Source organism: Bubalus bubalis, chromosome 12 (genome assembly GCF_019923935.1).
Source record: "Bubalus bubalis isolate 160015118507 breed Murrah chromosome 12, NDDB_SH_1, whole genome shotgun sequence".
NCBI lineage: Eukaryota > Metazoa > Chordata > Mammalia > Artiodactyla > Bovidae > Bubalus > Bubalus bubalis.
The window spans coordinates 2,180,763-2,207,178 of record NC_059168.1 but is presented as its reverse complement, the minus strand read 5'-3'; the positions used below and the strand labels follow the sequence as shown (position 1 = coordinate 2,207,178).

Here is a 26,416-nt window from a genome sequence, read left to right as displayed (position 1 = left end):
AGGCAAGAATACTAGGGTGGGTGCCATTTCCTTCTCCAGGGGATCTTCCCGACCCAGGGACTGAACCCGTGTCTCTTGTGTCTCCTGCATTGCAGGTGGCTTCTATACCCGCTCGCTTTTTCTACAAAAAGTCAGTGTTTGTAGTAACAGATTCCTAGGAGTGGGGAGGCTCTGGGAAGGAAAGGGACAGGGAAATGGGAGAGGAAGCCAGTCAAGGGGCATCAAGGCCCTGAGTGAGGTCCAGGGGTGGGAGCTCTCAGAAAGAGCCCTGGGGCGCCAAGGTGGGAGGGGGTATTTGGGCAAACACCTTCCCTGCAGAGCTGGTCCCCGGCTTCCTCTACCAGCGCATCCCTCCCCCGAGCCTGCCCCAGTCCAGGGCCCGCCCCGCCTGCGCACCGCGTGAGACCGCGGGGGCGGCACCGGCGCCTTCCTGCTTTGCCCTTGTTTGGCGACCCGGGAGGCCGGCCCACGGCTACTTAAACCACGGCGCTGGAGAGGGTGCCAGAACAGACGGCTGGGGCAGTGCGGCCGCCGCGAGAGCCCGGGGAGCGCGCGCAGGGAGAGGGGAAAGGAGAGGAAGAGGAACGGGAAGAGGGGAAAGGAGGCTACCAAGGGCCAACATGGGGCTGGAGGCGGCGCGAGAGCTGGACTGCGCGGCGCTGGGCGCGCTGCTGCGGGAGCCTTGGGAGGCTGAGCGCACGCTGGTGCTCGACTGCCGTCCCTTCCTGGCCTTCTGCCGCCGCCACGTGCGCGCCGCGCGCCCTGTCCCCTGGAACGCGCTGCTGCGCCGCCGCGCACGGGGCCCGCCCGCCGCCGCCCTCGCCTGCCTGCTGCCAGACCGCGCACTACGGGCGCGCCTGGCCCGCGGAGAGCTGGCGCGGGCCGTGGTGCTGGACGAGGGCAGCGCCTCGGTGGCGGACCTCCCGCCTGACGGCCCGGCCCACGCGCTGCTCGCCGCGCTCCTGCACGAGACCCGCGCGGGACCCACCGCCGTGTGCTTCCTGCCAGGTGAGCGCCGGCCTGCCGGCCCACATCCCCCGCTCGTGTCCCCTGCCCGCGGACGTCGGGTGTCCGACCCCAGGCAGGCCTTTCCGGCTAACCGTGTCCTGGTCCTCCCTGCAGGAGGCTTCGATCGCTTTCAAGCCTGCTGCCCCGATCTGTGCTCTGAGTCCCCGGTCCCCGCGATGACGCCTGACAACAACGACAACAGCCGATCCGACTCCTTGGCTCCCTCTTATGACCAGGTGAGTTGAGATAAGGGCTCGTGGTCAGTGTCCCGCCCACCCCACGGTGCAGGGTAGTCTGCCATTTCTGGACGCAGGAGTGTGCCCATGTCCACAGTCACCTTGTCACCATGTCCACACACAGTCACCAGTGTGTGTATGTCTTTGGCCTCAAATGTCCACGTCCACAGTCCCATAGGGTGTATGTGTGTGTGTGTGTGTGTATGTGTATGTGTGTGTGTATGTCTTTGGTCTCAAATGTCCATGTCCACAGTCCGTCCCGTAGGGGCTGTGTGTGTGTGTCTCCGCTCTCAAATGGTACCACAACTTCGGTGTGCCTGGGTGGGGGTTGCTGGTGTGCACCACTGTGTGTCTGTGTATGTCCTGTGAGCAGTGTAATTGGGGGGTTTGGGGGAAGAGTGTATCTGTGGGTGTGTATCTCTGTGTTCTGAGTCTGATCCCTGACCAGTGATCCCTAGCTAAGAGCTCCTCTGGCCCAGGCCAGTCTGCCCTGTCTCTGTCCACCCAGAAGGCTTGAAGCCCTGTGGGTCAGGGCTGAGACCTCACCACTGTCCCTCTTTCCTGCCCAGGGCGGCCCCGTGGAGATCTTGCCCTACCTATACCTGGGCAGCTGCAGCCACTCGTCAGACCTGCAGGGCCTGCGGGCTTGCGGCATCACCGCCGTGCTCAACGTCTCGGCCAGCTGCCCCAACCACTTTGAGGGCCTCCTGCGCTACAAGAGCATCCCTGTGGAGGACAATCAGATGGTGGAGATCAGCGCCTGGTTCCCAGAGGCCATTGGCTTCATTGGTAAGAGGCGGGCCACAGCCCTGGGGCCTGTGGGGGCTTCAGGGTCTGCCCACCTTTCCGTTGTCGTCTGACCTCGCTTCTCCCCTCTCCCCACTTCCCTTGTAGACTCAGTGAAGCACAGCGGGGGTCGCGTGCTGGTGCACTGCCAGGCGGGCATCTCGCGCTCCGCCACCATCTGCCTGGCGTACCTGATACAGAGTCGCCGCGTGCGGCTGGATGAGGCCTTTGACTTTGTGAAGCAACGCCGGGGAGTCATTTCCCCCAACTTCAGTTTCATGGGGCAGCTGCTGCAGTTTGAGACTCAGGTGCTCTGTCACTGAGGCCGGGCCCCACCATGCTGACCCCACTAGGGTGGAGGTCGCAAAGCTGTCTGATTCCTGGGGACAGCTGGGGCCCCAGCTCCCCACTGTGCCTTCCACCTCAGGGACAGCTGCCCCTTTGGAGTTTGAGAAGCCTCCAGGTGGGGGCGCTGGAAACACAGGGATGCTGGACTTTCTCACCTGGTGCTCTTCTGCTAGAGGGTTGAGGGCCAGCCCTCATCCTCATCCTGGAAGGAGATTGGAGGCCGTGTCTGCCTCCCTCCTCCCCCGTCCTCTGGCAGAAACTAACTGGACTCTACACCCTCGACTCCCACTGGTCCCACCACCCCGTTGGAGCTCTTGGCAGCCTGAGGGCTTTAAGGAACAAGCTGTGACAACCAGGGCCCCTTTCTAGGGGGTGGTCCACCCCAGGGCCTGGAGCCTGAGCCCTGTGCCGGGGCTCAGGGAAGTGACGCCGATGCTGTGTCTGAACTTCTTGCTTGCGTGTGTGCACAGGAGTGTTTCACGCCTGTGTTGGCGCTGGAAAGTTATTTGTGTTCAACTGACATTTAACACTCCCTCCTCCACTTCCTCCCAGCCCTGTGGGCAGCGGGGAAGGTGGACGGGTTTGGAAACTTAGCACTTTATATTTATACGGAACATTGAGTATGTGTCAATAAAATATTGTTTTGTTTAAGAAACAACTTAAGCGTCTGGTCTCAAGTCAACGCCTGGGGAAGTGTTCAAAGCTGTTTATTAGGCAGACCTCACCTTCCTTTGTGTGGCTGAGTCTGGGAAATGGAAGGAGGAAGGTGCAGGGGTGACCTCACCTCCCAGCCTGGTCCTCCCCGTTGGTGCTCTTGTCCAGGCAGAGCGGAAAGCGGGGATTTCTGGAAGGCTGGCTCCAGCCTTATTGCAGTTATCAGCGTTGATCTTGGGATAAGACTGTGTACTATTGAGAGCTGGACCCAGCCTTGCCCTGGTCAGACCCCACTTCCTTCCTGAAGCGTGTGTGTGTGCGTGTGTGGCAAGTCGCCTCAGTTGTGTCCGGCCCCGTGGACTGCAGCCCGCCAGGCGCCTCCGTCCGTGGGATTCTCCAGGCAAGAATACTGGAGTGGGTGGCCGTGCCCTCCTCCAGGGGATCTTCCTGACCCAGGGATGGAACCACGCCTCTTGCGTCTCCTGCATTGGGAGGTGGTTCCTTTTACTACTAGTGCCACTCGGGGAGCCCTGGTTGTGACCTGCGAGATCTTAAGTTGCAGCATGTGAACTCACAGTTGTGGCATGATGGAACCCGGGCCCCCTGCATTGGGATCGCGGAGTCTTAGCCTCTGGGCCACCAGGGAAGTCCCTCAGCTCTTATTCCACATCCTTGGGCTGGGTCTCCCGGCCTCAGAATGCCTGTAGCGACCGGGGCTCATTTCTGTCCCCAGAAAGCATGTGGCCTGATGTCTGGGGGGAGGACAGGTAGCCTGGGGTGGGCTTCGCTGCTCTTCACACCGGCCAACTAGCATGTCTTCACTGAGCATGAGTTATGTGCCCAGAGTGGACTGCATGTCTGGGGAGACATGAGACCTGGGCCCAGCCAGCCGCAGAGGGTGCTGGAAAGGGGGTGCCGTGGTTTTCCAGAGAGCAGGGGTACTGAGGCCCTGGGGGACAGCTCAGTGAGCAACCGTCCTGTGTCAGCCTCCACGCTGATCCTCCTAGGCCTCAGAGTGTCATCTGGCTAACTCTATTTTGTCCCTCGAAGCTCAGCACAGGGCCACCTCTGCAGTATGCTGGGTCTTACTGCGGGCATTCTGACTGTCCGGCAGGATACACCCAAGGAGGGCAGTGTAGTTTGACAGTTAGGGGCCCGATGTGGCTTACCTCTCTGGAGTTTAGTTTCCGGGTATCTAAAATGGGGTTTTGTCATTGGCCCCTGCCGAGTAGGGTGGTACTGAGAATTAGTGAGTCAATTCAAGTAAAGGCTTAGCTCAGCACCTGTACACAGTAGGTGCTCAGGAAATGTTAGCTTCTGAAGACCCGGGAAGGGAAGGTGTTCAGGAGTGTAGCTGTGCACCTCAGCCAGCCTGGATGCTTGGGAGGGCAGGGCCTGTGGTCTGCTCAGCCCTGTGCTCAGACTGAAGGAACACCGCCCCCGCCACTGCACCCCCAACCTGCCGTGCCCCTCCCCCACCCCGTGGGGCCCCCTTCCCCCGGGGCACTGTGCCCTCTGCTCTAGGGGTGGGGGAGCTGCTCTCCAGTGAGGACTGAGCAGAGCTAGGGGTTGTTCTCAGGGATTTTGCAGGCCCTGAGTGGGTCTGTTTGGTTCTGTCTACACAACCCCCACACCCAGCTCGGGGTGGATAGGGGGCCATCTGGGGCAGCAGGACAGGGGACTGAGGCCCCTGCTTACCCTGCCGTCACCCAGCTCCATCCCACCTCTCTCCATCTCACCCCCCAACCCCCTCCACCCTCCCCTCCCTGTTCTTAAGTCTGCCTTTCAAGCAAACTGCATTTCTTTCCCTTCTTTTCTTTTTTTTGAAGGGACTTTGCAGATAAGGATCTTTTAAAAAATATTTATTACTTATGGCTGTGCTGAGTCTTCTTGCTGTGCAGGCTTTTCTTCCGCTGCAGCAAGCGGGGGTCTCCCTAGTTGCGGTGTGCGGGCTTCTCATTGTGGTGGCTTCTCTTGCTGAGGAGCACAGGCTCGAGGGTGAGTGGGCTCCAGTAGCTGCAGCACGTGGGCTCGGTAGTTGGGGCTCCCAGGCTCTTGAACACAGGTTTAGTTGCTCAGCAGCAAGTGGGATCTTCCCGGACCAGGGATCAAACACGAGTCTCCTGCAGGCGGATTCTTTACCACTTAGCCATCGGAGAAGCCTCTCCCTTCTTTCCTTTTCCTTCTTTTCTCCCTCCCTTCCTTCCTTTAATTTGTGAAAAAATTTTCAATCGTGGTAAAAATATGTAACAAAATGTGCCATGTTTACTATTTTTAAGTGTGCACTTTATGTTAAGAGTGTTCATTCACATTATTATGAAACAGATGTCCCGAACTTTATAGTCTTGCAAAACTGAAACGCTGTACCGATTAAACAATTCCCCATTCCCTGTTCCTTCAGCCCCTGGTAACCACCGTCCCACCATCTGCCTCTGAGTCTGACTCCTCCAGAAACACCCTGTAAGTGAACCATACACCATTTGTCCTGTTGTGATCGGCATATTTCACTCAGCACAATGCCCTCAAGGCAAGCTGCATTTTCTTAAACTACTAATCTGTTTCTCTTATGGTTATGGTTATTTTACCAAGCATTCATCCGAAGTGGTCAGCTCCATCCCTACACTGCTAACCACGGACAGAGGAGCCTGGTGGACTGCAGTCCTTAGGGTCGCACAGAGTCAGACATGACTGAAGCGTCGTCCCATGGACGCACAAATGTTAACACCGTGCCTGGGCAGTTGGGGTGCCTGTGTTCATCATGTTCTCCCCATGATTTCTTTTTAAAGATTTTTTTGATGTGGACCATTTTTAAAGCCTTTCCTGAATTTGTTACAATACTGCTTCTGTTTTATGTTTTATTTCTTTGGACAGGAGGCATGTGAGATCTTAGTTCCTTGACCAGGGCTTGAACCCATAACCTCCGCATTGGAAGATGACGTCTTCACCACTGGACTGCCACAGAAGTCCCTCTGCCCATAATTCTGACTCCTACCTCTTGAGTAGCGCTGGATTCCAGGCAGGGCAGGATTCCGAGCCGCCTTGGCTCTGTCACTCCGTTTACTGGGCGTTGGTGGGGAGGATGTCCCCAAACCCTTCACCTCCAGGATTTAAATCCAGGCTGTCCCTTGGTGAGCAAGCTCTGAGGATGGGGCTTCTGAGAGGCCAGGGGGGTATGGAGGAGGGGAATATGGGGAAGGAGCTTTAGTTCTTGAACCCATGAAATGGGGATAAACGCTGATATTGCAAGACTATTGCGAGGGTGACAGGCAGCGTCCTTGCGAGGGCCTAACTATCCAGAAGTTCCACTTTTCCACAAACTAGGCTCCTCTGGGGGTGCTGTCAACCCCAGTGTTCATTTCTCCCTGCTTTTGCGTTTGTTTACTCTTCTGCACATCTATGGGATTTCCCAGGCAAGAATACTGGAGAGGGTTGCTGTCTCCTTCTCCAGGGGATCTTTCCAACTCAGGGATCAAACCCGGGTCTCTTGAATTGGCAGGCGGATTCTTTACAGTCTGAGCCACCAGAGAAGCCCGTATACCATAATAAAACTTATAAAAACGTAGTGATTCTTCCTCCTTCCACAGTCAGACTGGGGGTGCTCAGGATCTCAGGTAGTGCTCCCCACGTCTGAGCACAGGGCAGGGGCAGGAAAGGGGTCTGTGCAGACTGGAGGGTGAAGCTCCGCCCTGCGCTGGCTGCCTCCCACCTTTCTGCAGTGTTTCTCTGCCCCCTGGTGGTGGGAGGGAACCTGAGAAGAGGTACACCCCCAGTGGGACGCCTACAGGCTGCCTCGTGCCCGCTTCTTCCAGTGGTCCCTGGCCTTTCTGGCACCAGAGATCCGTTTCATGGAAGACAACTTTCCCATGGATGGGGGTGGGGGGGCAGTTTCGGGATGATTCGAGCACGTTGCATTCATTGTGCACTTTATTATTAGCCCATCGGCACCACCTCAGGTCGTTGGGCATCAGAGCCCAGAGGCTGGGGACCCCTGCTGGCCCGCTTAGCCAGGCCAGGGTCCAGAAGGCGCGGGCCGGGGCTGGGAGGGGCGGTGCAGGTAGGAGAGGGCAGGGCTGCAGCTGGGAGCTGTTGGGCTGGGCTCCAGGTGGAATTGGCTGGGGAGGGCCTGCAGGTGGTGGCTGGCGAAGATGCTATTTAAGGAAGGCGGTGGTCCTGTCTGCGATTAGGCTGCTTCATCTCGCAGGAATCGGTGCCCTTGCTAGCTGAGGGGCCACAGGGGCCCACTGCAGGCAGCATGAGCACGGAAGGTCTCTGGCCATGGGTCCTGATTCTGGTCTGTCTGCCTGGTAAGTGGGTTGCCTCACTCTCCTACCCCCCTCACTTTGGCTCCAGCCTGTGGAGCCCATGTGGGGAGTGGCCAGAGGGCATAGCTGCAGCTTGCAGGGATGTAAGTTGACCGGCATGGCTTGGAGAATGGGCTTCCAGGGATGCTCCTAGAAGTCAGCTCCCAGGGGTCCCAGGGGGACCTCCCGAGGATGCTGGGGGCAGAGGGCCTGCCTGGCAGGAGACAGCAGGACTGACACCTCCAGACATTCACGCCCTGCCCTCCGCGCCAGGCTTGCCCCGCCCACTTCCCGAGGCCTGGGCTGAGGAGGGGGCTGGGGGCAGGGTCTGAAGCTAAGCCACACCGTGGCCTCAGTGTTGGAGCCTAAGGCCGCCCCCTGCTCCCTCCTTTTCCCTCCCTCCCCTGCCTCATACTTGCCCAGACACCTGGAGCCCAGGGTTGCCTTTTGAAGCCCAGTCTTGGTCTTCCTAGTGGGTTGCCATTTCCTTCTCCAGGGGATCTTCCTGGCCCAGGGATGGAACTCAAGTCTCCCGCGGATTCTTTACTGTCTGGGCTTCTGTAGTGGCTCAGGCAAGTAAAGAATCTGCCCACAATGTGGGAGACCCAGGTTTGATCCTTGGGCCAGGAAGATCCTTTGGTGAAGGGAATGGCAACCCACTCCAGTATTCTTGCGGGCTACAGTCCAGGGGATCACAAAGAGTTGGGCACGACTCAGCGTCTAACACTTGTCCCCCTAGGGAAGTTCCTTCCGCAAGGTTGTCCAGGCCTCAGGGCCAGGTGGGCTCCCAGGACTCCTCCTGGAGGCCTGCCTGAAGGGCCTGGGTCCTGAGGCCTGACAGCCCACTCCCCTCACCCCACGTCCTCTTGTCCTGCGTAACCATTGTGCATATGTACCTGCGTCTGGGCCAGGCTTCATCGTAGGAGCACCCTCAGCCTCTCACTGCTCTGGAGCCTGTGGGACCAGATTCTCAGAAGACCTCACCCCTGAGGAGACCCAGACATCTTGGGACAAGGACATCCCTGCAATAAACCAAGGTGAGGACACTGTCTTCTCGTGGGGTGAGGCGTATGAAGTTGTCCATGTAGCCTATGAAAACCATGCTGAACACTCAGATGAGTAGAAAATGCTGCGAGGAGATGTGCCAGCTTGCTAAGGGGGCCATGGTGAGCAGTAGTTCATGGGAAACTTCTTAAGTCTATTTTTCTGTGTCTTCTCTACTGGGGTGTTACTTTTACAAGAAGGGGGAAAAGCAGAGGTTTTAAAATATGGCGAGCCCCTTCCCTGGTGGCTCAGATGGTAAAGAATCCACCTGCAATGCAGGAGACCCTGGTTCGATCCCTGGGTCAGGAAGAGCCCCTGGAGAAGGGCAACCCACTCCAGTATTCTTGCCTGAATACAGAAGAGCCTGGCAGGCTACAGTCCCTGGAATCGCAGAGTCGGATGTGACTGAGCAATTGACTACACACACTTGGCTTTTATCAGGCCGAGTCTGATGTGAGTGGAATTATTAGCGGCTGTTAGGAAACATGCCTTCCACCTGGTGTGGGATGACCTGCAGGTGTGAGGCACTGTGGGTCTCAGGAAGTGCGAGTCTCAGGCCTTCCTGCCTGGGGAAGCGGAAAAAGAAATAAAGATGGGGATTTCAGAGCACAGTGGAGGGGGCGGAGGGAGAGCTTGTCCTGGAGCTATGAACCTGCTGGGTGTGGCTCGCCCCCTCCTGCTCTGTGAGATGCTGGAGCAGGGTGGCTCACCACCTTGGGGTCACTAATGGGAGCTGGCCAACTCCAGGTCAGCCTGAGGCTGTGGAGGACACTCTGCTAGGGCTGCTGGTGGCCCGAGGGCTCCCCATGAGCCTAGCCTAGTGACAGTCGGGAGGCCCTTTGCCAGGAGGCACACCCCCTCCCCAGCTGCTGGGGATGCTGCTGCTCAGACCTCGTTGTAGCCCAAGGCCCTCGTCCAGGGATGCCGAGGAAAGTGCTTCCTCCCTTGCCTGGGGCGGCCCTCCCACAGGGGCATGCACAGGCACGTGTCAAGGCGGGATAAGTCTTGGGGTCCGAAGGTCCTGTGAGGTCAGCCTGGGTGGCCCTCCTGCTGAACCCAGCCCTCCCCCGGGCGCTCCAACTTCAGTCACCTGCAGATGGCCCCCTGGCTCAGGCTCTGCTCTGGGGAGCCCAGCTTCTAGGATGCACAGGGCTCTGAGCAAACCCAGGGAGACAGTGAAGGACAAGGAAAGCTGGCTGCTGCAGCCTGTGGGGCTGCACAGTTGGACATGACTGAGCGACTGACCAAAACAGCCTAACCTTCAGGATGCCAGGCACTCTTCTAAGACTCCTGTTGGGGCTGGTGTCTTAGAAGGGAGGCTGTGCAGAGAGGGGCTGCCCACTGTGCAGGGGGAGGTGGGGGGGTGGTGGGAGGGGAGGGTGGAGCCATAGCCCCCCAGCCGTGATAGCGAGGGCTGGACTTTCTGGGACTTGCCACAGTGAGGGTCCGGAGTGCTACACGGATGGGTCGGGGGTGAGTGGAGCAGGAGGGCCAGGGCGTGTGCTGGAAGCGTGGCTCGGGCTGGAGCGGAGGGTGGGGATAGCTGGAAGAAACGGCAACTTCCTGGGAGCAGAGGATGTCAGATGCAGGAGGCAGGAGCCGGGACTGGGTTGTTTGTTTGTTTGTTTGTTTTCCCTCTTGGCTGTGCTGCATGGCATTCAGGGTCTTAGTTCCCTAACCAGGGATTGAACCCGTGTCCCCTGCTGTGGAGGTGTGGAGTCCAGCCACTAAACTGCCAGAGAATTCACTGGGACTGGATAGTGTATGTGTGTGGGTCCTGGGAGAAACGTACTGTCTGAGCAGGGAAGGGTGTGATCAGGCTGAGAAGGGCTGCACGTGCTTGTAGTTGGGGACTCAGAGGGGCTGTGTGACTTTCCTGGGGTCACACAGCCTCAGGGCCCAGGGAAGGGTGGACCCTGGAGTTGCTTGGCTGGAGGTCTCTACTGGGCATGTCCTAGAGTCTGTTGTGGGGGTGGGGGCATGAACCCACATACGTGTGTCCCTTCCTTCTCAGGGCTGATTCCAGAGGAGTCCCCAGAGAGCAGCTTCCTCCTTGAGGGGGACATCCTACGGCCGGTGAGTGTGAGCGCGGGTACTCACACACACACACAAGTATAAAAGAACCTCACGGCAGTGTCAGAGACCTGTGAGCCCATCCCTAGGCGTCATGGGGGTGTGACTTGTAAGCCATCCTTTTTTGCTACTCTTAGCTCTTCTTGCCAAAATCAGCGTGAATGTTGTTAGGAATAAGCCAGCCTGGCGGAGGGTGTGACATCCGGAATGGTGGCAGCAGTCAGTCTGGGAGGGCTTCCTGCAGGAGGGGTTTTGGAACGTCAAGCCTCAGCTTGCTACCCTGGCCCAGGGAGGAGCTCAGGGAGTACTGGGACGAAGGAAGAGGCGAGCACAGGTTGGCAGAGTGGCTGGTGGGGATGTGGGGAGGTGTCTGGGGTGACATCGTGGGCGGCAGTGATGGTCTGAGGAAGACAGAATGAGGAATAACACACAAACCATCCTGCCTAGGGATGAGGGGCGGGGTCAGAAAGGGAGAAGGCTGGATGGGAATCAGGGCCTTCTTTTAGGAGGCTGGGGATGGCAGAAGGCTCTTGAATAGGACAGTGACTTGGCAAGAGCAAGACTTTGGTGCTGGTCTGATGCCGTCCATTGATGGCTCAGCTTGAGCTGGGCGGGAGAGCCGAAGGCCAGCCCAGGCCAGGGCAGGAACCCCTAGGGCAGGGCAGGGCCCCTGTTCCCAGTTACTTAGTGAATGCACAGGTTAAATGCAGGATCCGTAAAACCTTTGGTAGCCTCTGCAGGAAATATTTTGTCTGGGTTTCTCTCTTTTTAAAAAAATTTATTTTTAAATGAAACAAAGATGAATATTTTTAATGATAAAAGGTAGAATTCACAAAAAAGATAGACATCATAAACCATTAGATACCTTAACAAAGAAACAAAGAAACATGGAGCAAAATTAAGAAGAAATATGAGGGAAAAAGAAAAATATATGATCATAGTGAGACATATTAACATTCCTGAGAATATTTTATCAAGTGCATAAAAAATTAAGATCTTGAAGGATATCATTAATAATTTAAATATAATAGATTTATATTTAATTTTATTAATCATATCCTACAGAAATTGTTTAAAATTTTGTATCTCATATGTTATTAGATGGCCACAGGACATTTAGAAAAACTGGCAAAAAGATAAGCATTACTGAATTTCATGGGTTTCTCTCCATGATAGAGTAAGTGGCAACTTCTTTCTCTACAACAAAGGGTTGTGCTGCGCGTCACACAGCTGGCCACTGACCTCCCTGTTTCTGTCCCTTCTCTGATGAGCAGCCACCCTCACCGCGCACATCTTGAGGGCTCCTGGGGCCTGAGGGGTGGCAGCCTCGGGGTGGGAAGCTTGGCCGGCCGCTCCCTGAGCCGCCCTCTCTCCTCAGAGTCCCTTCCGGCTGTTCTCGGCGACCAGCAGCAAGTGGCCCAAGAACGGCGGTGTCGTGGAGGTCCCCTTCCTGCTCTCCAGCAAGTACGGTGAGTCGGCCCCAGGCCCTGGAGCCACAGGCCTTCCTCCCTGTGCAGCCCGGCTCCTCTTCGCTTTGTTTTTCTTTAATGACATACAGTGACTTTATTTTTCATTTTTATTTATTTGTACTGGCTGTGCTGGGTCTTCGCTGCTGCACGGGCTTTCTCTGCAGTGAGCAGGGGCTGCTCGTTAGCTGGGCGCACAGGCTCCTCGTTGCGGCGGCTCCTGTTGCAGAGCACTGGCTCGAGGGCGAGCCGGCTCCAGCAGCTACAACTCGTGGGCTCCAGACCCCAGGCTCAGCAGTTGTGGCTCATGGGCTTGGTTGCTGTGCGGCATGTGGGGTCTTTCCAGAACAGGGATCAAACCATGTCTCCTGCATTAACAGGCGGCTTCTTTACCGCTGAGCCACCAGAGAAGTTCCCTCTATGGGTTTTAATTCTCCTTTGTGCTTCCTCCACCATCACCCAAAGAACCCTTCTATCAAAAGCCCTCTGTCTCATGGGCCCCTGAGCTGGGATGCTAAAGTCCTGGAGGAGCTGATGGGGAAGCCACACCTAGGGACAGTCTGATCCATTTCAAGACCAGATGGCCCAGAAGACAGTGACCAGCCCAAGGTCACACAGACAGGGTGCACCTGGAGCCCTGCTTTCTCCTCCCCACACCATCATGCTGCCCTTCCTTCCTATCTATCTACATCCACCCCCCATTCATCCACCCCTCTATCCATCCATCCACCCTTCTATCCATCCACCCCTCTATCCATCCATCTACCCCTCTATCCATCCACCCCCTATCCATCCATCCACCCCTCTATCCATCCATCCATCCCTCTATCCATCCATCCATCCTTACTTGTTTTTGGCCATGTTGTGAGGCATGCAGGATCTTGGTTCCCTGACTAGGGGTTGAACGCATGCTCCCTGCACTGGGAACATGGAGTCTTAACCACTGGGCCACCAGGAAAGCCCCATGCTGACATTTCTTGGCGTTCTACACTGGAGAATGATCTAAAGCTCAGCTCCTTCCCCCCGTGCAGACATCTGGGGGAGAGCAGTGCAGGGAGCCTGGCTGGGGCTTTAGCCGGCGGGTCTCTTCCCCAGATAAGCCTAGCCGCCAAGTCATCCTGGAGGCATTTGCTGAGTTTGAACGCTTCACGTGCATCAGGTTTGTTGCCTACGATGGCCAGAGGGACTTCATTTCCATCATCCCCATGTCTGGGTAAGTGCTTCTTAGTGAGTGTGTGAGTGTGCCTATGTGTGCATGGTGAGAGCCTCAGCTGTCTTGAGTTCAGCCTGAAATTAACAAAACTGTTGTCTAAAACCTGTGTCTGGGCCTGTCCTCCCTAGTCTAGAGTCCCCCTGCCCATCTGAGTGGTCTGCTCAGCATGAGCTAGACCTACAAATACTCAGGGCAAATACTCAGGAGAGGTGGGCAAGGAGGTGCTCAACCCTTTAAAGAACCTACCACTCCACCTCCCGGGAGACTACGTGACCTGGGGAGCGAGTGCAGGTGTCATGGGGCACACCTGGCCTCGGATCCAGGTTCCATGGTGCAGGAGCCAGGTGACTCTGGCAAGGCCCTTAACTTCTGAGCCCCTCTGTCTTCTCTCTGAAATGCGGGTGATGGTAATACTGCTTTCCTAGCTTGCTAGGGCCCTAAGAGAATGTGCATGAGAGCTTTGACTCGGGGCTCCCCGTGTGGAGACATTCACGTAATCAGCTGCTTCCATCATCCATGTTAACATCAGCTCTCACCAACTCCTTACAGTGCAGGCTGGAAACAGGGTTCCAGCACACCCCGTTCACAGAGGGCCAAGCAGTGGGGGGGACTTGGGAACAGCAAGCTGGGGGCTACAGCCCAGGACGGGGACTTGCTCTGGGTGCTCTCTTATCCCAGGTCCTGGGAGGAGGGGCGAGGGGCCTGGGTTTGCCGATTCTCCTAGCCAATGCCCACCCAGCACTTTCATGGCCCTGCAGGTGCTTCTCAAGCATTGGCCGCAGCGGAGGGATGCAGGTGGTGTCTCTAGGGCCCAGCTGTCTCCAGAGGGGCCCGGGCATCATCCTGCATGAGCTTATGCACGTGCTGGGCTTCTGGCATGAGCACTCACGGGCCGACCGGGACCGCTACATCCGTGTGAACTGGAATGAGATCCTCCCAGGTAAGCCAGGTCATGCATGGTGGGGGAGGTGGAGGAGAGGTGGTCTGCCAGAAGGTGGCAGGCATGGCCTGCGCCCAGGGAATTGCCTGGCTATTTGGGAAAGGTTGTCCATCTTCCCCACGACCTGCCTGTCTCCCATGGGGAAGGTGGGATTCCTGCTTTCCTCCAAGACACGGAGAATAACCCAGATGCTGCTGCTCCGGGCCCTGACGCTTCAGTGCCACCCACAGTCACCCTGAACTACGGCATCAATTTGCCCTGCCTCGTCTCTCCCCACTGACACCGGCAGTTACCTAAGGATGGAGCTGATGGTCTTACGACTCTTGCTCACTTATACTCAACCAGCAGCCCTGCATACCTTAGACACTGCTCTTGAGGCTCAGGGCAGGGACGGTGCTCTGGTTGAGGAGCTGAGCCAAGACAGATATCTTAGAGGTAGTGGGCTATGTGTGTGTGCCAAGTGCCCGATGCAGGAGGTAGAGGGCAACCCTGTAGAGGCTGTGAGATGGCTGCTGATGGGCCTCTGGGATAAAGTATAGGGGGACCAGGTCCTGAAAAGTGGCAGTGGGAAAGCTGAGGCTGGTCTGGAGAGTGGGTCACTGCACTGGATGCCAGGGAGCTGCAGCTATGTGCTGGGCAAGGTGCCAAGGATCTGACTCCAGCAGCGGTGAGGCCCTGTCCTTGGCAGAGGGGCGCAGCCTGACATAGGAGGTGAGAGGAGTCGAGACAACTGATTCATGAGGGAGGAGAGCAGAGGAGGTGAGTGATTTGGGTTTGGGGGTATGGAAGCAAATGAACGCTTGAAAGGCTTCGTGTAAGAGGAGGGCTTCTGGTATGAGTGCCTTTGCTGCTGCTGTGGGGTTATGCTTAGGGGAGGAGGCCCAAGATAGCAGCCATCATACATGGATGCCCCCCATGCCGAGAATGGGATGGGAAAATGGGCAGCGCCTCTTAGTGGGATGGGGGATAGAGATTGAGATCAGAGATTAGTCTAGAAGTGGGGAGGCCATAGTGACACCACACTATAAAAATAGAATACAGTCCTTTCGGTGCTTATGGAGGGACTTCCCAGGAGGTCCGGTGGTTAGGATTTCCTGCTTCCATTCTAAGGAGCATGTCACTGCGCAGTGAAAACAAAAAAAAAGCTCAAGTGCCCATGGAATCCTTTTAAAGACTTATGATAGCCACAAGATCTTCAAATTTGAAAAAGTAGAGTTAATACAAACATTTTGATCATGATGTAAAAAGTAGAAGCTAGTAACAAGCGAAAAATGTTATCTATTTGAAAATTAAAATTTAGAAAACAACAAACCTTTTTTGAAGCTATGGAGTTAAAGAAATTGCAGGAATTCTTAGAGCATGAAAATTAGAACCAAGGGTTCATAGCTAAAGCAATACACAGGGAAAATATGTAGACTGAAATACTCAGATCAACGAATATAGAGGACAAATTCGGCATTTCAATTCAAGTTAAGAAAAAGGAATTAGTGAAGGGAAAAGCAGAAATTAATGAGTTAGAAAACAAAACAGCACTAATAAATGAAAAACCTGTTTTTTCTTTTAGCAATAAAATTAAACAGCAGCTACCCTAATGGAAAAAATTGCTAAAGAACAAGGAAAAATGAGAATGTTTGTACTTAGTTAATATGTAAAGAACAAACGGCTAAAATACACAAACCAGTAACATCAATTAACTGTGGAGGCGGAACTCAAGGGGGATGGGGTGGGAAGCATTATGTATCTTCATATTTTCTGAGTTTTGAGTCAGATAAATATGTTGCCTACTCAAAGTTATGTTTAATAACTTAAAGGATTTTAAAAGGAAAAGTAAGCACTCTACTGGGTAGATATTTCCAGGCAGGGATGGGATATAAAGGTGTTAGATTACCATTTTAGTGGTGAGGAGGCTGCTGGTGACCATGGATGAGTGTAAAGGCAGCTGGCTGGGCCTGGGGTCTTTAGGGGAGCAAAGATGGGGGGTACAGCTGTTCCTTCAGAGGCTCACTGAAGGGCAGGAGAGAAGTTGAGGGATGGAAGCTTGTTGCTCCCAGGCCTGGAGGGGCCAAGGGACAGGAAGAAGCAAGAGCTCTGGCCAATGGGAAAAGGCTGAGCTCCACACCTGGGGTTGGGGGTGGGGCAGGTGCTGTTGGCTGGGGGCAGGGAGGGCAGGTGGCTTTGCTTCTGGGGGTGGGGTATACTCCCGGTCGATGGTGGGCTCACAGGTCTCCAAGCCTGGGGTGGGGAGGAGGAGCGGGGTGAGGAGTAGGCACTTGATCTCGCCAGTAGTGGGCATCCAAGGCTCTGAGCAGCGTGGAACTTCTTGAAAGCTGTAGACTATATTAGTATAAAGATAGTTTCACACAGGGCGAGCCTGAGAGGAGGAAAGATGGGGGAGAGAAGTCTTAGGAGACGATGGCAGGCCAGCCACCAAGTCCCTGTGCTTGTATAAATACATCAGCTGGTGTAGATCTGGAACCCTCCCAGGGCACCGAGGAGACGGGGATCAGAAGTGGGGGTGGGGTGAGGAGATGCACTCTGGGTGTAGTTTTGGACCCCCTCAGGTGGTCTGGACACTTCCAGGAACCCCCTGCCACCTTCCCTTCCTCCCCTGGCCCCCTTCCCCATCGCCAAGTGCTTTTTTCAGGTTTTGAAATGAACTTCATCAAATCTCGGAGCAGCAACATGCTGGTGCCCTATGACTACTCTTCAGTGATGCACTATGGGAGGTGAGGACCCCTTTTCTGTCTTTCTTCCCTCCGCACTGTCCTGCCAGCCCAGCAAGTCTGGACTCAGGCCCCTGCCTCCTGGGTTTCAGGCTCGCCTTCAGCCGGCGCGGGCTGCCCACCATCACTCCACTCTGGGCCCCCAGTGTCCACATTGGCCAGCGATGGAACCTCAGCAACTCGGATGTTGCACGGGTCCTCAGGTTTTATGACTGCAGCCCAAGTGGCCATGAGCCCAGTGGGAAAGGTGAGTGACAGGGAGCAGAGCGATTTGAGGAGCTGGAAGAAGGTTGAGGTGGAATTAGTGAGGGTCAAGTGCTAGGAGGTGAGTCGGTAGAGGTGAGTCTGTAGAGGTGGGCAGGGGCAGACCAGGGGTTCACCATTCAGATGCAGAAAAAGCACTTGAAAAAAAATTAACAATCAGCTATGATTAAAAACTGTTAGCAAATAGGAATAGAGGTCACTTTCCTAACCTTAACGTACCTACAAAAAAAACAGACCAAAAATCATTTTAAATGTCAAAACATTAAGACAAGTTTTCCACTCTTGTCTCATCTATTCAACAATGTAGTAAGTCTTAGCCCATGTGGTACAACAAAAAATGAAGTCTTGAGGCTTGAGAAGGAAGAAAAAAGTCACTATTCATAGATGACCATCTGCATTGAAGGAATCTACAAAAAAATTACTAGAACTAATAAGAATTTTTAAAGGTGAATATAATCAATATACAAAAGTCAGTTGTATTGTAATGCAGCATCAATTTATTAAAATACATTTTAAGCCTTTAAAAAGATGCAGCTGGCCCAGGCAGGGGTGAGAGTGCAGAATCGGGCAGTGGCTGTGCAAGGGAGAAGCAGGAGGCGTGATGAGGATCGACAGGAAAGAGAATTGAGACGGCTTCGAGTATTCTTTTCCTTGACAGGTTATTATAGCATGCTGACTATAGTTCCCTGACTGCAGTACCAGGCCCGCTGACTCTTAGCTGAGCACATGGCTGGCCGGGATAAAGGCTACCTTTGCCAGTCTCCCTTGCATTTGGGCGTGGCCAGGTGACTGCCTTCTAGCTTGTGAGATAGCCATCAGTTGTCGTCTTGTGAAGAAACATTTTTCTGAAGTTGGTTGCCCTGGTGACCTATTCTCATCACCATGACCTCATTAGTAATTGGGGAAATGCAAATAAAGACCACAGTACCCTTTTTTATCCCTTAAGTTGGCAGAAGTTTAGAAGTCAGATACTGCCAAATACAAATAAGATGATGAAGCGATGATGACATTCATACTCTGCTGATAGGAGTATAAATGCTGCACCATTTTGGAAAACAATTTGATAGCTTGCAAAGTTGACGTGTGTATACCCCACGACTCAGAATCTACTCCTTAGTATTTTCTCACACGTGTACTCCCAACTCCAGCGGTAGGCAGTCTCTACTCTACATTCTGTGTCTGTAGGTTTGCCTACTCTGGGCATGTCGTATAAACAGAATCATAAAAGACGGTCTTTTGTGATCGGCTTCTTTCACGTAGGATTCTGTTTTCAAGGTTCATCCACGGTATAGCATATCAGTACAGCTGATCCTCGAACAGTTTGAGGGTTAGTGGCGCTGACCCTCTGTCAACAGACCCTCTGACTGCCTACAGCTTCAGTCAGTCCTCCACATCCAAGGATTCAACTGACCGTGTGGTACTGTAGAACGTTTGCTGAGAAAAGTCACGTATCAGTGTGCTCATGCAGTTCAAACCTGTGTGGTTCAAGGGTCAACTGTATTTCATTTTTATTGTTGAAGGATATGCCACATTTTGTTTATCCATTATCAAAGGATCTTTGGGCCATTTCTAGTTCTAGTGGGACAAACATTCATGTACAAGATTTTATGTGGACATGTATTTTCTTTTCTTTTGGATATATACGTAGGAGTGAAATTTCTGGGTTCTTGGGTAACTCCATACTTGACTGCTAAATTGTTTTCCAAATTGGCTGCACTTTTTTTCACTTCTACCAGCAGGTATATGAAGTTTCATATGAAGCCCTTGTCACCACTTCTGGTTGTAACCATGCCCAAGTGGGTGTGAAGTGGCATTTTGTTGTTGCTTTGATTTGCGTTTCCTGAATGGCTGTGAACACCTCTTTATGTGCTTATAGGTCTTTTGTATATGTTTGGAAAAGTGTTCAAATCTTTTGCCTGTTTTTTGGTTGGGTTGTCTTTTACTGGTAAATTGTGGGAGTTCTTTATATATTCTGAATATGTGTCCCTTATAGGATATATCATTTAGAAATATTTTCTCACATTTTATCCGTTGTTTAACTTTCTAGATGGTGTTCTTTGCTTATAAACATTTGAAATTTTGACGCAAAGTCCAACTTACATTTTCTTCTATCACTGTGCTTTTGGTGTCGTGTCTAAGAAGGATTTGCCTAACTCAAGGTCATGTAGATTTAATCCAATGTATTTTGCATGTACACCAGGCCTTCCCTGGTGACTCAGATGGTAAAGAATCTGCCTGTGATATGGGAGACCTGGGTTCAATCCCTGGTTTGGAAAGGTCTCCTGGAGAAGGACATGGCAACCCACTCCAGTAGACTTGCTGGAAAACTCCATGGACAGATGAGCCTGGTGGGCTACAGTCCATGGGGTGTCAAAGAGTTGGATGTGCGCTGTGCTTAATAGTTCAGTCGTTTTGCATGTGATTATGCAGCTCCAGCACCATTTTGCAGACTTATTTCCTATGATATCAAATATTAGAAAGATTAAACATTAAACAATAAGAGACAATGGCAAGAGTTTTGTGGGTAACTATTTGAGAGGTTTTAAGAACAGAATTGAGAGGTGGCTAGAAGTGGTCATGAGTCAGTGGAAAGTGCATCAAGGTAGTGGATATACAAGCAAGTTTGGGTATGGAAGTAATGACCCCATTGAGAAGGGGGAGTGGATTCATGGGGCAGAAGAATATCTAAAATATTCAACAAGGAACTGTTCTCCTTGGGAGCTGAAGCACTTTCTTGGACCTAGTGGCAAGGAAGAGGATGGGAGCAGACTCCGGTTGGTCTGTGGTCTTGATGTGCTATGAGGGGCTTCAGTCCCAGGCGTTGATGGCAAAAGAGTGAGGTGAGAGGCTGGGGAGAAGAGGATGTGCAGGGAGGGAAAGGTGTGGAGTGGCTGACTGGGGCGCAGGAGAGGAAACCTCTGAGAGACACTCGGTGGGGGCGCGGTGGTGCTGGGCAGCTGCTGGCCTAGGTTAGTCACTTCGTCCTCTAGGACTGGGGTGCTGTGGGCAGTTCTGCCAGAGTGGGCGGGCCTGGGGATGTCTCGGGGACCCATGCCAGGTGTGGAGGGTGTTTTGGAAGTGAGGAGGCTATGGAGCAAGAAGATGGGCTTTGGGGGCTCAGCAGGGCTGGAGGTCATGGTACTGAGGCAAGTGGGCTGGAAGCAGAGGAGGCAGAGGCCAGAGGGGGTGCTGCTGGGGCCCAGGACTTCAGGGGGCGTGGTTTCTGCAGGTCCAGGCAGGGAGCAGCCTGGGAAGTCACTGGCTGAAGCGTGTCAGCTCAGATGGGCCAGTGTTCACAGATGGAAGATACGGCCTCATTAGGAAGCAGCTGGAGGGTGGGCAAGGATCAAAGCAGTGCTTATGGGGTGTGTCTGGCCAGCCAGATAACTTGGGCCCAAAATGAAGAGTCTTACAAAGTAGCCGGTGGCAGCCAGCTGTGGTCTGGGAGTAGCGGTGAAGGGCCAGCAGGACCCACCCCGCTGAGCTCATGGGCCTGACAGTCACGTGTGTCCTGCTGACACCCCGGGTCAGGGCATAGCTGCAAGTGTAGAAGTTCTGGAAAAGGCTTCGGATACAGGTAAGGGATGAGGTGTTGCTGTGTAGAGTGGCCCCGGGGGGTTGTGCTGAGGGCTGCAGTGCTCGGTCAGGGGGTTGGCCATCAGCGGAGCCAGGGTATGATAGGAGGTCACTGAGGGTCCCAGTGGCTGACCTCTGACGGTGACCTCTGGGGCCAAGTGGGGAGGGGATGGCATGGCTCCATGCTTCTTGTCTCTCGGGGGAGTTGGGAATCAGGGTTTCGAAGGTGTTGGACAGTGGCATGGCAGGAACATGGTGGGTTCTAGGTCTCTGTGAACAGGCTGAAGGGCGCTCTGGCTCTAACACTGTCCTTCTGTGACTCTGGGACATAACCTGTCTTTCCTGCTCTAGGGCTCCAGACCCCTGGGAGTGCTAGGAGCCCCACTCCTGGCTCTAGGTCACAGCTGCAGCAGCTTCTGAAGGCATTGTTGGAGGAATCCAGGAGATCTGACCCCAGAGGCTTTGGGGAGGAAGACCAGCATGCTGCTGCCAGGTCTGAAGAGAGCCTTCATGCGTGGAAGCCCTCCGCCCTGAGGAATTCCGAAGTGAAGGCCTCTGCCGATCCTGCCCCGTCAGCCCCCAGCTTCCTCCCTGAGGCCAAGGCCTGGGGCAGTCTTTCCTGACATTGCCCTGGCGCCATCCCGGCAGCACCAAATACCCCATTTCTAGAAGAAGACCAATCCACATCCATCTAGGCTCTTCTGGGGAACCCTGCTCTGCCAGGGGCCTGTGCACCCAGAAATCACTTTATGAAGACACCCAGAGGTCAAGCCTGTGGCTTCCGTCCCCTTGGCCCCTCTGGGCAGCACCCCTGCCTTCCAGCTTTTCTGGCTCCTCCGTCTGAGGCTTGGGCCCCTCTCTCTGCTCCTTCCTTCCTGGTCACGTTTCCCCAAGGGCTCCTAGGACAGAGAGACCCTCTAGGTCAGTCGGGGGAGTGCCGACTCTGCCGGCTTTCAACTGCCTAGCCCCCGGGGAGGATGGGAGGTGACTTCTCGGTGGCTCCAGGGACAGGGACCTGGAGGGCTGGGCCTCCCTGAAGGCCCCAGGAGCCCCTCTGAGGTTGAGGCACAGCCCCCCACAGGGACTAATGGTACCTTCACCGCTCCCTCAGGCCACCCCGTGCTCGAGACCTTGGGAGTAGCCCCTCTCCCGGTTGTCTGAGCGCTGGGAACCTGGGAACATAGCCCTGCGCTCCAGGAGGCTTCCAGAACCCCACTTCCTCCCTTGCCTCCCGGGGAGGTGAAGAGGTGGGGGCCTAGGTGCAGGGAAATTTGCTGCAGGAAACTCAGCAAGAACACGAGGACCTGAAGTCAGGACTCAAAGCGCCGTCACCCGCGCTGCTCTTTCCAGGAACTTTGCCTCTGCTCAGACCCAGTGCCCCAGACTTGGCCCGAGGAGGCCCTGGAAGGTGGGGAGGGGCTGCGGGGCCACCCTGACTGTCTTCCTTCAGCCAATCCCCACTCCTCTCCTTCAGCTGCTGGCCTCCCTGGTGAGGGCTGTTCAGGGTCAAGAAAGTCTCTAGGGATGGCAGTGAGCAAGCCAGACCCCCGCACCCCCACCCCGTGCAGGTCTAGGGGCCTGCTTTGGGTGGGAGGGCAGCAGGAGCCCCTGCCCGTCCCAGTGGGGCCAGGTCCCCCTGATGTCTCGGGAAAAGTAGAAATAAAGTTGGGAACTTGCTCCAGGAGTCTGGTGCTGGGCTGTGCTGACTACCTCATACCCGGTGCCTTGACCTCTCCTGACTGCCCTGGGAGGGGCCCTCTAGGCACTGAGACCCACATTTCAGAGTCAGGAACAGACTCGGGGAAGCAAACTGGTGTGCCCAAGGAAATAGGGCTGAGCAGCAGGGCTGAGACGCGCCCTCTGCCATCCTCTTCACTGTGTCTGGGGGCCTGGAGCCTCTGCCCTCAGTCTATCTGGGGTTTCAGTCTTGAGTCAAGGATTTTCTGAGACTGCACAAGGGCCTGAGTTCAGGTGTGAATGTCAGGGAAGGACTGTGGTGTGGAGATGCCGTCCCTTGTCTTGCTCCCAGACCTGGGAGGTGGGGTGCCACAGTTTACAGTAGAGAAGTAGGGCTCTGGCGATGCTCCTAGCAGGGTGACCACGCCCCTGGAAGATTCCCAAGAAAGGACTTTGGGCCAACCCTAGGCTAGAGATGGTACGTGTGCCTGTTTATCAGCATGGCTGCTTCATGACCTGTGGGTCTCTGAGTAGCGAGCCAGGCCGCTGACACCGGGCTGGGATTTCCTGATGGCCACTGTGGGTCAGAGGAGGTGATGTGCTCTGCACTGCAAGGCCCGCCCAGCTCACAGAGGCTGCTGTCATGAGCCTCCGTCAACAGGAGGCTTTTGATCCTGGATGCTGGGTTCTCTGCACAGGGCGGTGGGGCTGGTTGATCCAGATGCCTCAAGGGGAAGACTGCTTACTCTCTTTTGGCAGTGATCAGGGACAAGGCTGTCCTTGTCCTGCCTCCCCAAGAAGACGCCTGTCAGTAGAGTCCGGGCCCCAGGCCAGCTCTGGGCCCAGGCCTGTGCCCTGAGCCCCACACTGTCCTGATGATCCAGTCATGGTCTGGTCCCCGGAGCCCCAGCATGGAGGGTGTGACATGTGTGGGACCTGGGGCGTCAACCAGGGCCCAGGGGGCTAGCCGCCACCTCTCACGGCCAGCGACTTGTTCGCCAGTCCCCAACCACACAGCTCTGTGGGCTCATTCATCAGTCTATTCACTCACCCAACACACATCTGTTGTATTTGGGGGCCTGGCAGGCTCCGTTATAGGCACTGGGAATAACATAGGGAACAGGCAGGTTTTCTATTCTCACGGAGTTTATTCGGGGATGGGGAGAGGAATGGACAGTGAACAGGCAAATAAAGCATCTGGGATTGAAAAGTGATGGAAGAGGAGCGTTCGTTGATGGCATTTCACCTGGCAGGACGCTGCTATCCTGGGGCCATCTGGGGAAAGAACAGCCAGTACAAAGGCCCTGAGGCAGGAAGGAGCAAGGTGTGTCAGGCCAGTGTGTGTGGAGAGAGGTGTGTGTGTGGGGTGTGTGTGGGCGGTAAGGAGGAGGCAGGTAAGGGCCTGCTCAGTCATGGAGGGATGGTTTATTCCAAGAGCAACAGGGGCCCCTGCTGGGAGTTTCTAAGGAGAGGTGTGACAAGACCTGATCTAAAATTTTAAAAAGTCATTCAGGGGCTTCTCTGGTGTCTCAGTGGTGAAGAATCCACCTGCCAACACAGGAGACACAGGTTCGATCCCTGGTCTGGGAAGATCCCACAAGCCGCGGAGCAGCTAAGCGTGTGTGCCACAAATAAGCCGTGCTCTGCAACAAGAGAAGCCGCTGCAGTGAGAAGCCTGAGCACCGCGACTAGAGAAAGGCCACATGCAACAGCGAAGACTCAGAGCAGCCCCAAATAAACAAAATTATATTAAAAAAGTTATTCTGGATGTGTCTTGAAAAGCGAGTTGGAATTGGGCAGAACAGCTCGTAGCCCCTGCAGCTGAGCGAGCAAGAGTGACAGGATGATGGGAAAGGGCGAAAGTGGGTGCTCTGGAGTATGTTTTGGAGGTTGAAATAAGCACACCTGCGGTTGGATGAGCAGGGGATGAAGGCATCTCAGCCTTGAGAACTGAGGGGAGAGAGTTCAGGGGAAATAGGTGTTTTAAGTCAGGGGCTGTGCTGTGCTTAGCCATTCAGTCGTGTCTTTGCAACCCTGTGGATTGTAGCCCGCCAGGATCCTCTGTCCATGAAATTCTTCAGGCAAGAAATACTGGAATGGGTTGCCATGCCCTCCTCCTGGGGATCTTCCCAACCTCCCACATCGCAGGTGGATTCTTTACCAGCTGAGCCAAGTAAGTTGGGGGCTACTGGATGTCAAATGGGTGGGTCAGGAAGTGTGTGGGCTGAGTGAGCCTAAAGTTCAGGGCAGGGGACGTACTTTGGAGAGCGATTAGCATCCAGGTGAAATTCCCCAAGAAGAGTTCAGGTGAAGAAGGAATGGATCCCAGGACTGAACCAGTACTGAATCGCTCCCTGCAGTTCCTCAGTCTTGGCCCTGCAGCATTTTCTGACTGATGAGTCTTCGCTGGGGAGAGGGGGCTGTGCTGGACCTTGTACGGTGTTTTGATAGCATCTTTGGCCACTACCCGCTAGATGCCAGTAGCAACCTCCTGCCTCTTGTGGTGAGTCAAAAATGTCTCCAGACATTGTCCAATGTCCCTGGGAAGGGGCAAAAACCAGTCTTAGTGGGAATCTCTGATTTGGGGTTTGGGAGAGGGAAAGGAAGCTGAGGAGGAGTGGCCTGTTAGGAGGGAGCAGAGCCTGTGGAGTGGCCCTGGGGAAGGGTCTGTCGTATAAAATGCGGCTGAGAAACTGCCTGGGACCAAGACACAGACGCGAGCCTGGCCCTTGGTGATGCGGAGGCATGAGTGACGCCCAGGAGTGGGCTCAGTGGAGGGCGAAGGGAGAACGTGAGGGGCTACAGACAGGGACCAGGCAGACAAGAAGGTGGAGGCTGCAGGGGCTTCCCAGATGATCCTGTGGTGAAGAACCCGCCTGCCAATGCAGGAGGGGTAAGGACGTGGGTTCAATCCCTGGGTAAGGAAGATCCCCTGGAGGAGGGCATGGCAACCCACTCCAGTATTCTTGCCTGAAGAATCCATCCCACGGACAGAGGGGCCTGGTGGGCTACAGTCCATGGTGTCACAAAAGAGTCAGACACGACCAAAGTGACTTAGCACACACACGCATGCACGCAGAGCGTGTGGAGAGCTTCCTAAGAGTGCAGGGAGTGACAGCTGGTGAAGGGATAATCAACAGAGCAGAGCCCTGGGGGACACGAGAGGACTCGAGGTCCAGGGTGTATGCAGAGGACCTGCCCCAAGAGCCGAGACGCGGCTCGGAGGCAGGTGTGCGGGGAATGCATGCCTGTGGGTTGGCTTCCCTTTTCTCTTAAGTAGGAGGCAAAGCCACAGCTTGCGAGGAGGGCGCAGGCAGGAAGAGGAGCAGGAGACAGACGCCGACTCTGAGGCGTGGGGAAGTGAGCACACTGGGAACGTCTGGAGATCTGTGGTCGCAAATCTAAAGCGAAGCCAGCCGACAAGTGAGCGCTTTGCTCTGGAAAAAGCAGCCGCTTGGTCAAAGGCAGGGTGGATGATTTAGGTTTGACCAGGGTTGGGGTTTTGTCGGGCGAGGTATGATGGGGGGAGAGAGGATGACCGACTGACATCACAGAGGGCACGCTCAGGGGTCTGGGGAGGTGGGGAGGCTGGGTGGGACGGGGTGGTCTGGGGGCAAGGTCCCTGGGGATTTGAAAGGCTGGGGCTTCTGGGGAAAGCTGGGGGTGGGTGCAGCCTGGTTGGGGATCGTCCCCATGGGCTCTCGGGGCAGGAAGTGCAGCAGCTTGAGCTGCTGGCTCAAGCCTTGCCTTTCGGACCTGGAGAAGTGGTTCCAGGGCTTTCAGCTAACATGGTGCATCTCCTGCTGTCCTCTCACGGCCAGGATGGGACAACTGTCTCCCCTTTCTTGGAAAAGATGCTACTAGGTCACCTTTCCACCATGGCCCCTCTTTTCAAGGACATCCCTGGGGGTTCCTTTATTTGGGTACCACCTGTCTGAAAAAAGCTTATGTGTATTTCATCTGCTGAGGTCTACTGCCATTACCCTTCACTTTTCAACAATCTCGGCCAGGTACTGTGGACCGAGGAGGGATGTCTGCTCTGATGAAAGAGGTGGTACAACAGGCCATCAGACCCCACTGTGGTACAGCCTCTGGGCGTGAAAGTGG

General features: G+C 54.9%; 2 protein-coding genes across 3 annotated transcripts; both read left to right on the top strand.

The window, feature by feature from the left end:
- Nucleotides 1-355: 355 nt before the first annotated feature.
- On the top strand, nucleotides 356-3,036 carry DUSP2 (dual specificity phosphatase 2). The gene is made up of 4 exons (XM_025260615.2): nucleotides 356-1,008; nucleotides 1,123-1,244; nucleotides 1,814-2,033; nucleotides 2,139-3,036. The coding sequence occupies exons 1-4, from the start codon at nucleotides 621-623 to the stop codon at nucleotides 2,351-2,353; spliced, it is 945 nt and encodes a 314-aa protein (XP_025116400.1). The 5' UTR covers nucleotides 356-620; the 3' UTR covers nucleotides 2,354-3,036.
- A 4,146-nt stretch (nucleotides 3,037-7,182) lies between these two features.
- On the top strand, nucleotides 7,183-22,316 carry ASTL (astacin like metalloendopeptidase). 2 transcript variants are annotated; one of them, XM_025260614.2, is made up of 9 exons: nucleotides 7,183-7,336; nucleotides 8,245-8,370; nucleotides 10,392-10,453; nucleotides 11,829-11,919; nucleotides 13,012-13,129; nucleotides 13,888-14,069; nucleotides 16,714-16,795; nucleotides 16,885-17,039; nucleotides 20,984-22,316. In XM_025260614.2, the coding sequence occupies exons 1-9, from the start codon at nucleotides 7,285-7,287 to the stop codon at nucleotides 21,253-21,255; spliced, it is 1,140 nt and encodes a 379-aa protein (XP_025116399.2). In that variant the 5' UTR covers nucleotides 7,183-7,284; the 3' UTR covers nucleotides 21,256-22,316. The 2 variants fall into 2 exon arrangements, with proteins under 2 accessions (XP_025116399.2, XP_044781521.1); XM_044925586.1 differs by lacking the exon at nucleotides 20,984-22,316 and adding an exon at nucleotides 18,332-19,139.
- The last annotated feature ends 4,100 nt before the right edge of the window (nucleotides 22,317-26,416 follow it).

Coding starts and splice junctions, on each gene's coding strand:
- DUSP2 (XM_025260615.2), top strand. CDS start 621: ATGGGGCTGGAGGCGGCGCGAGAGCTGGACTGCGCGGCGCTGGGCGCG. Junction 1,245..1,813: donor TGGCTCCCTCTTATGACCAG/GTGAGTTGAGAT, acceptor TTTCCTGCCCAG/GGCGGCCCCGTGGAGATCTT. Junction 2,034..2,138: donor AGAGGCCATTGGCTTCATTG/GTAAGAGGCGGG, acceptor CTTCCCTTGTAG/ACTCAGTGAAGCACAGCGGG.
- ASTL (XM_025260614.2), top strand. CDS start 7,285: ATGAGCACGGAAGGTCTCTGGCCATGGGTCCTGATTCTGGTCTGTCTG. Junction 8,371..10,391: donor CATCCCTGCAATAAACCAAG/GTGAGGACACTG, acceptor CTTCCTTCTCAG/GGCTGATTCCAGAGGAGTCC. Junction 11,920..13,011: donor CCTGCTCTCCAGCAAGTACG/GTGAGTCGGCCC, acceptor TCTCTTCCCCAG/ATAAGCCTAGCCGCCAAGTC.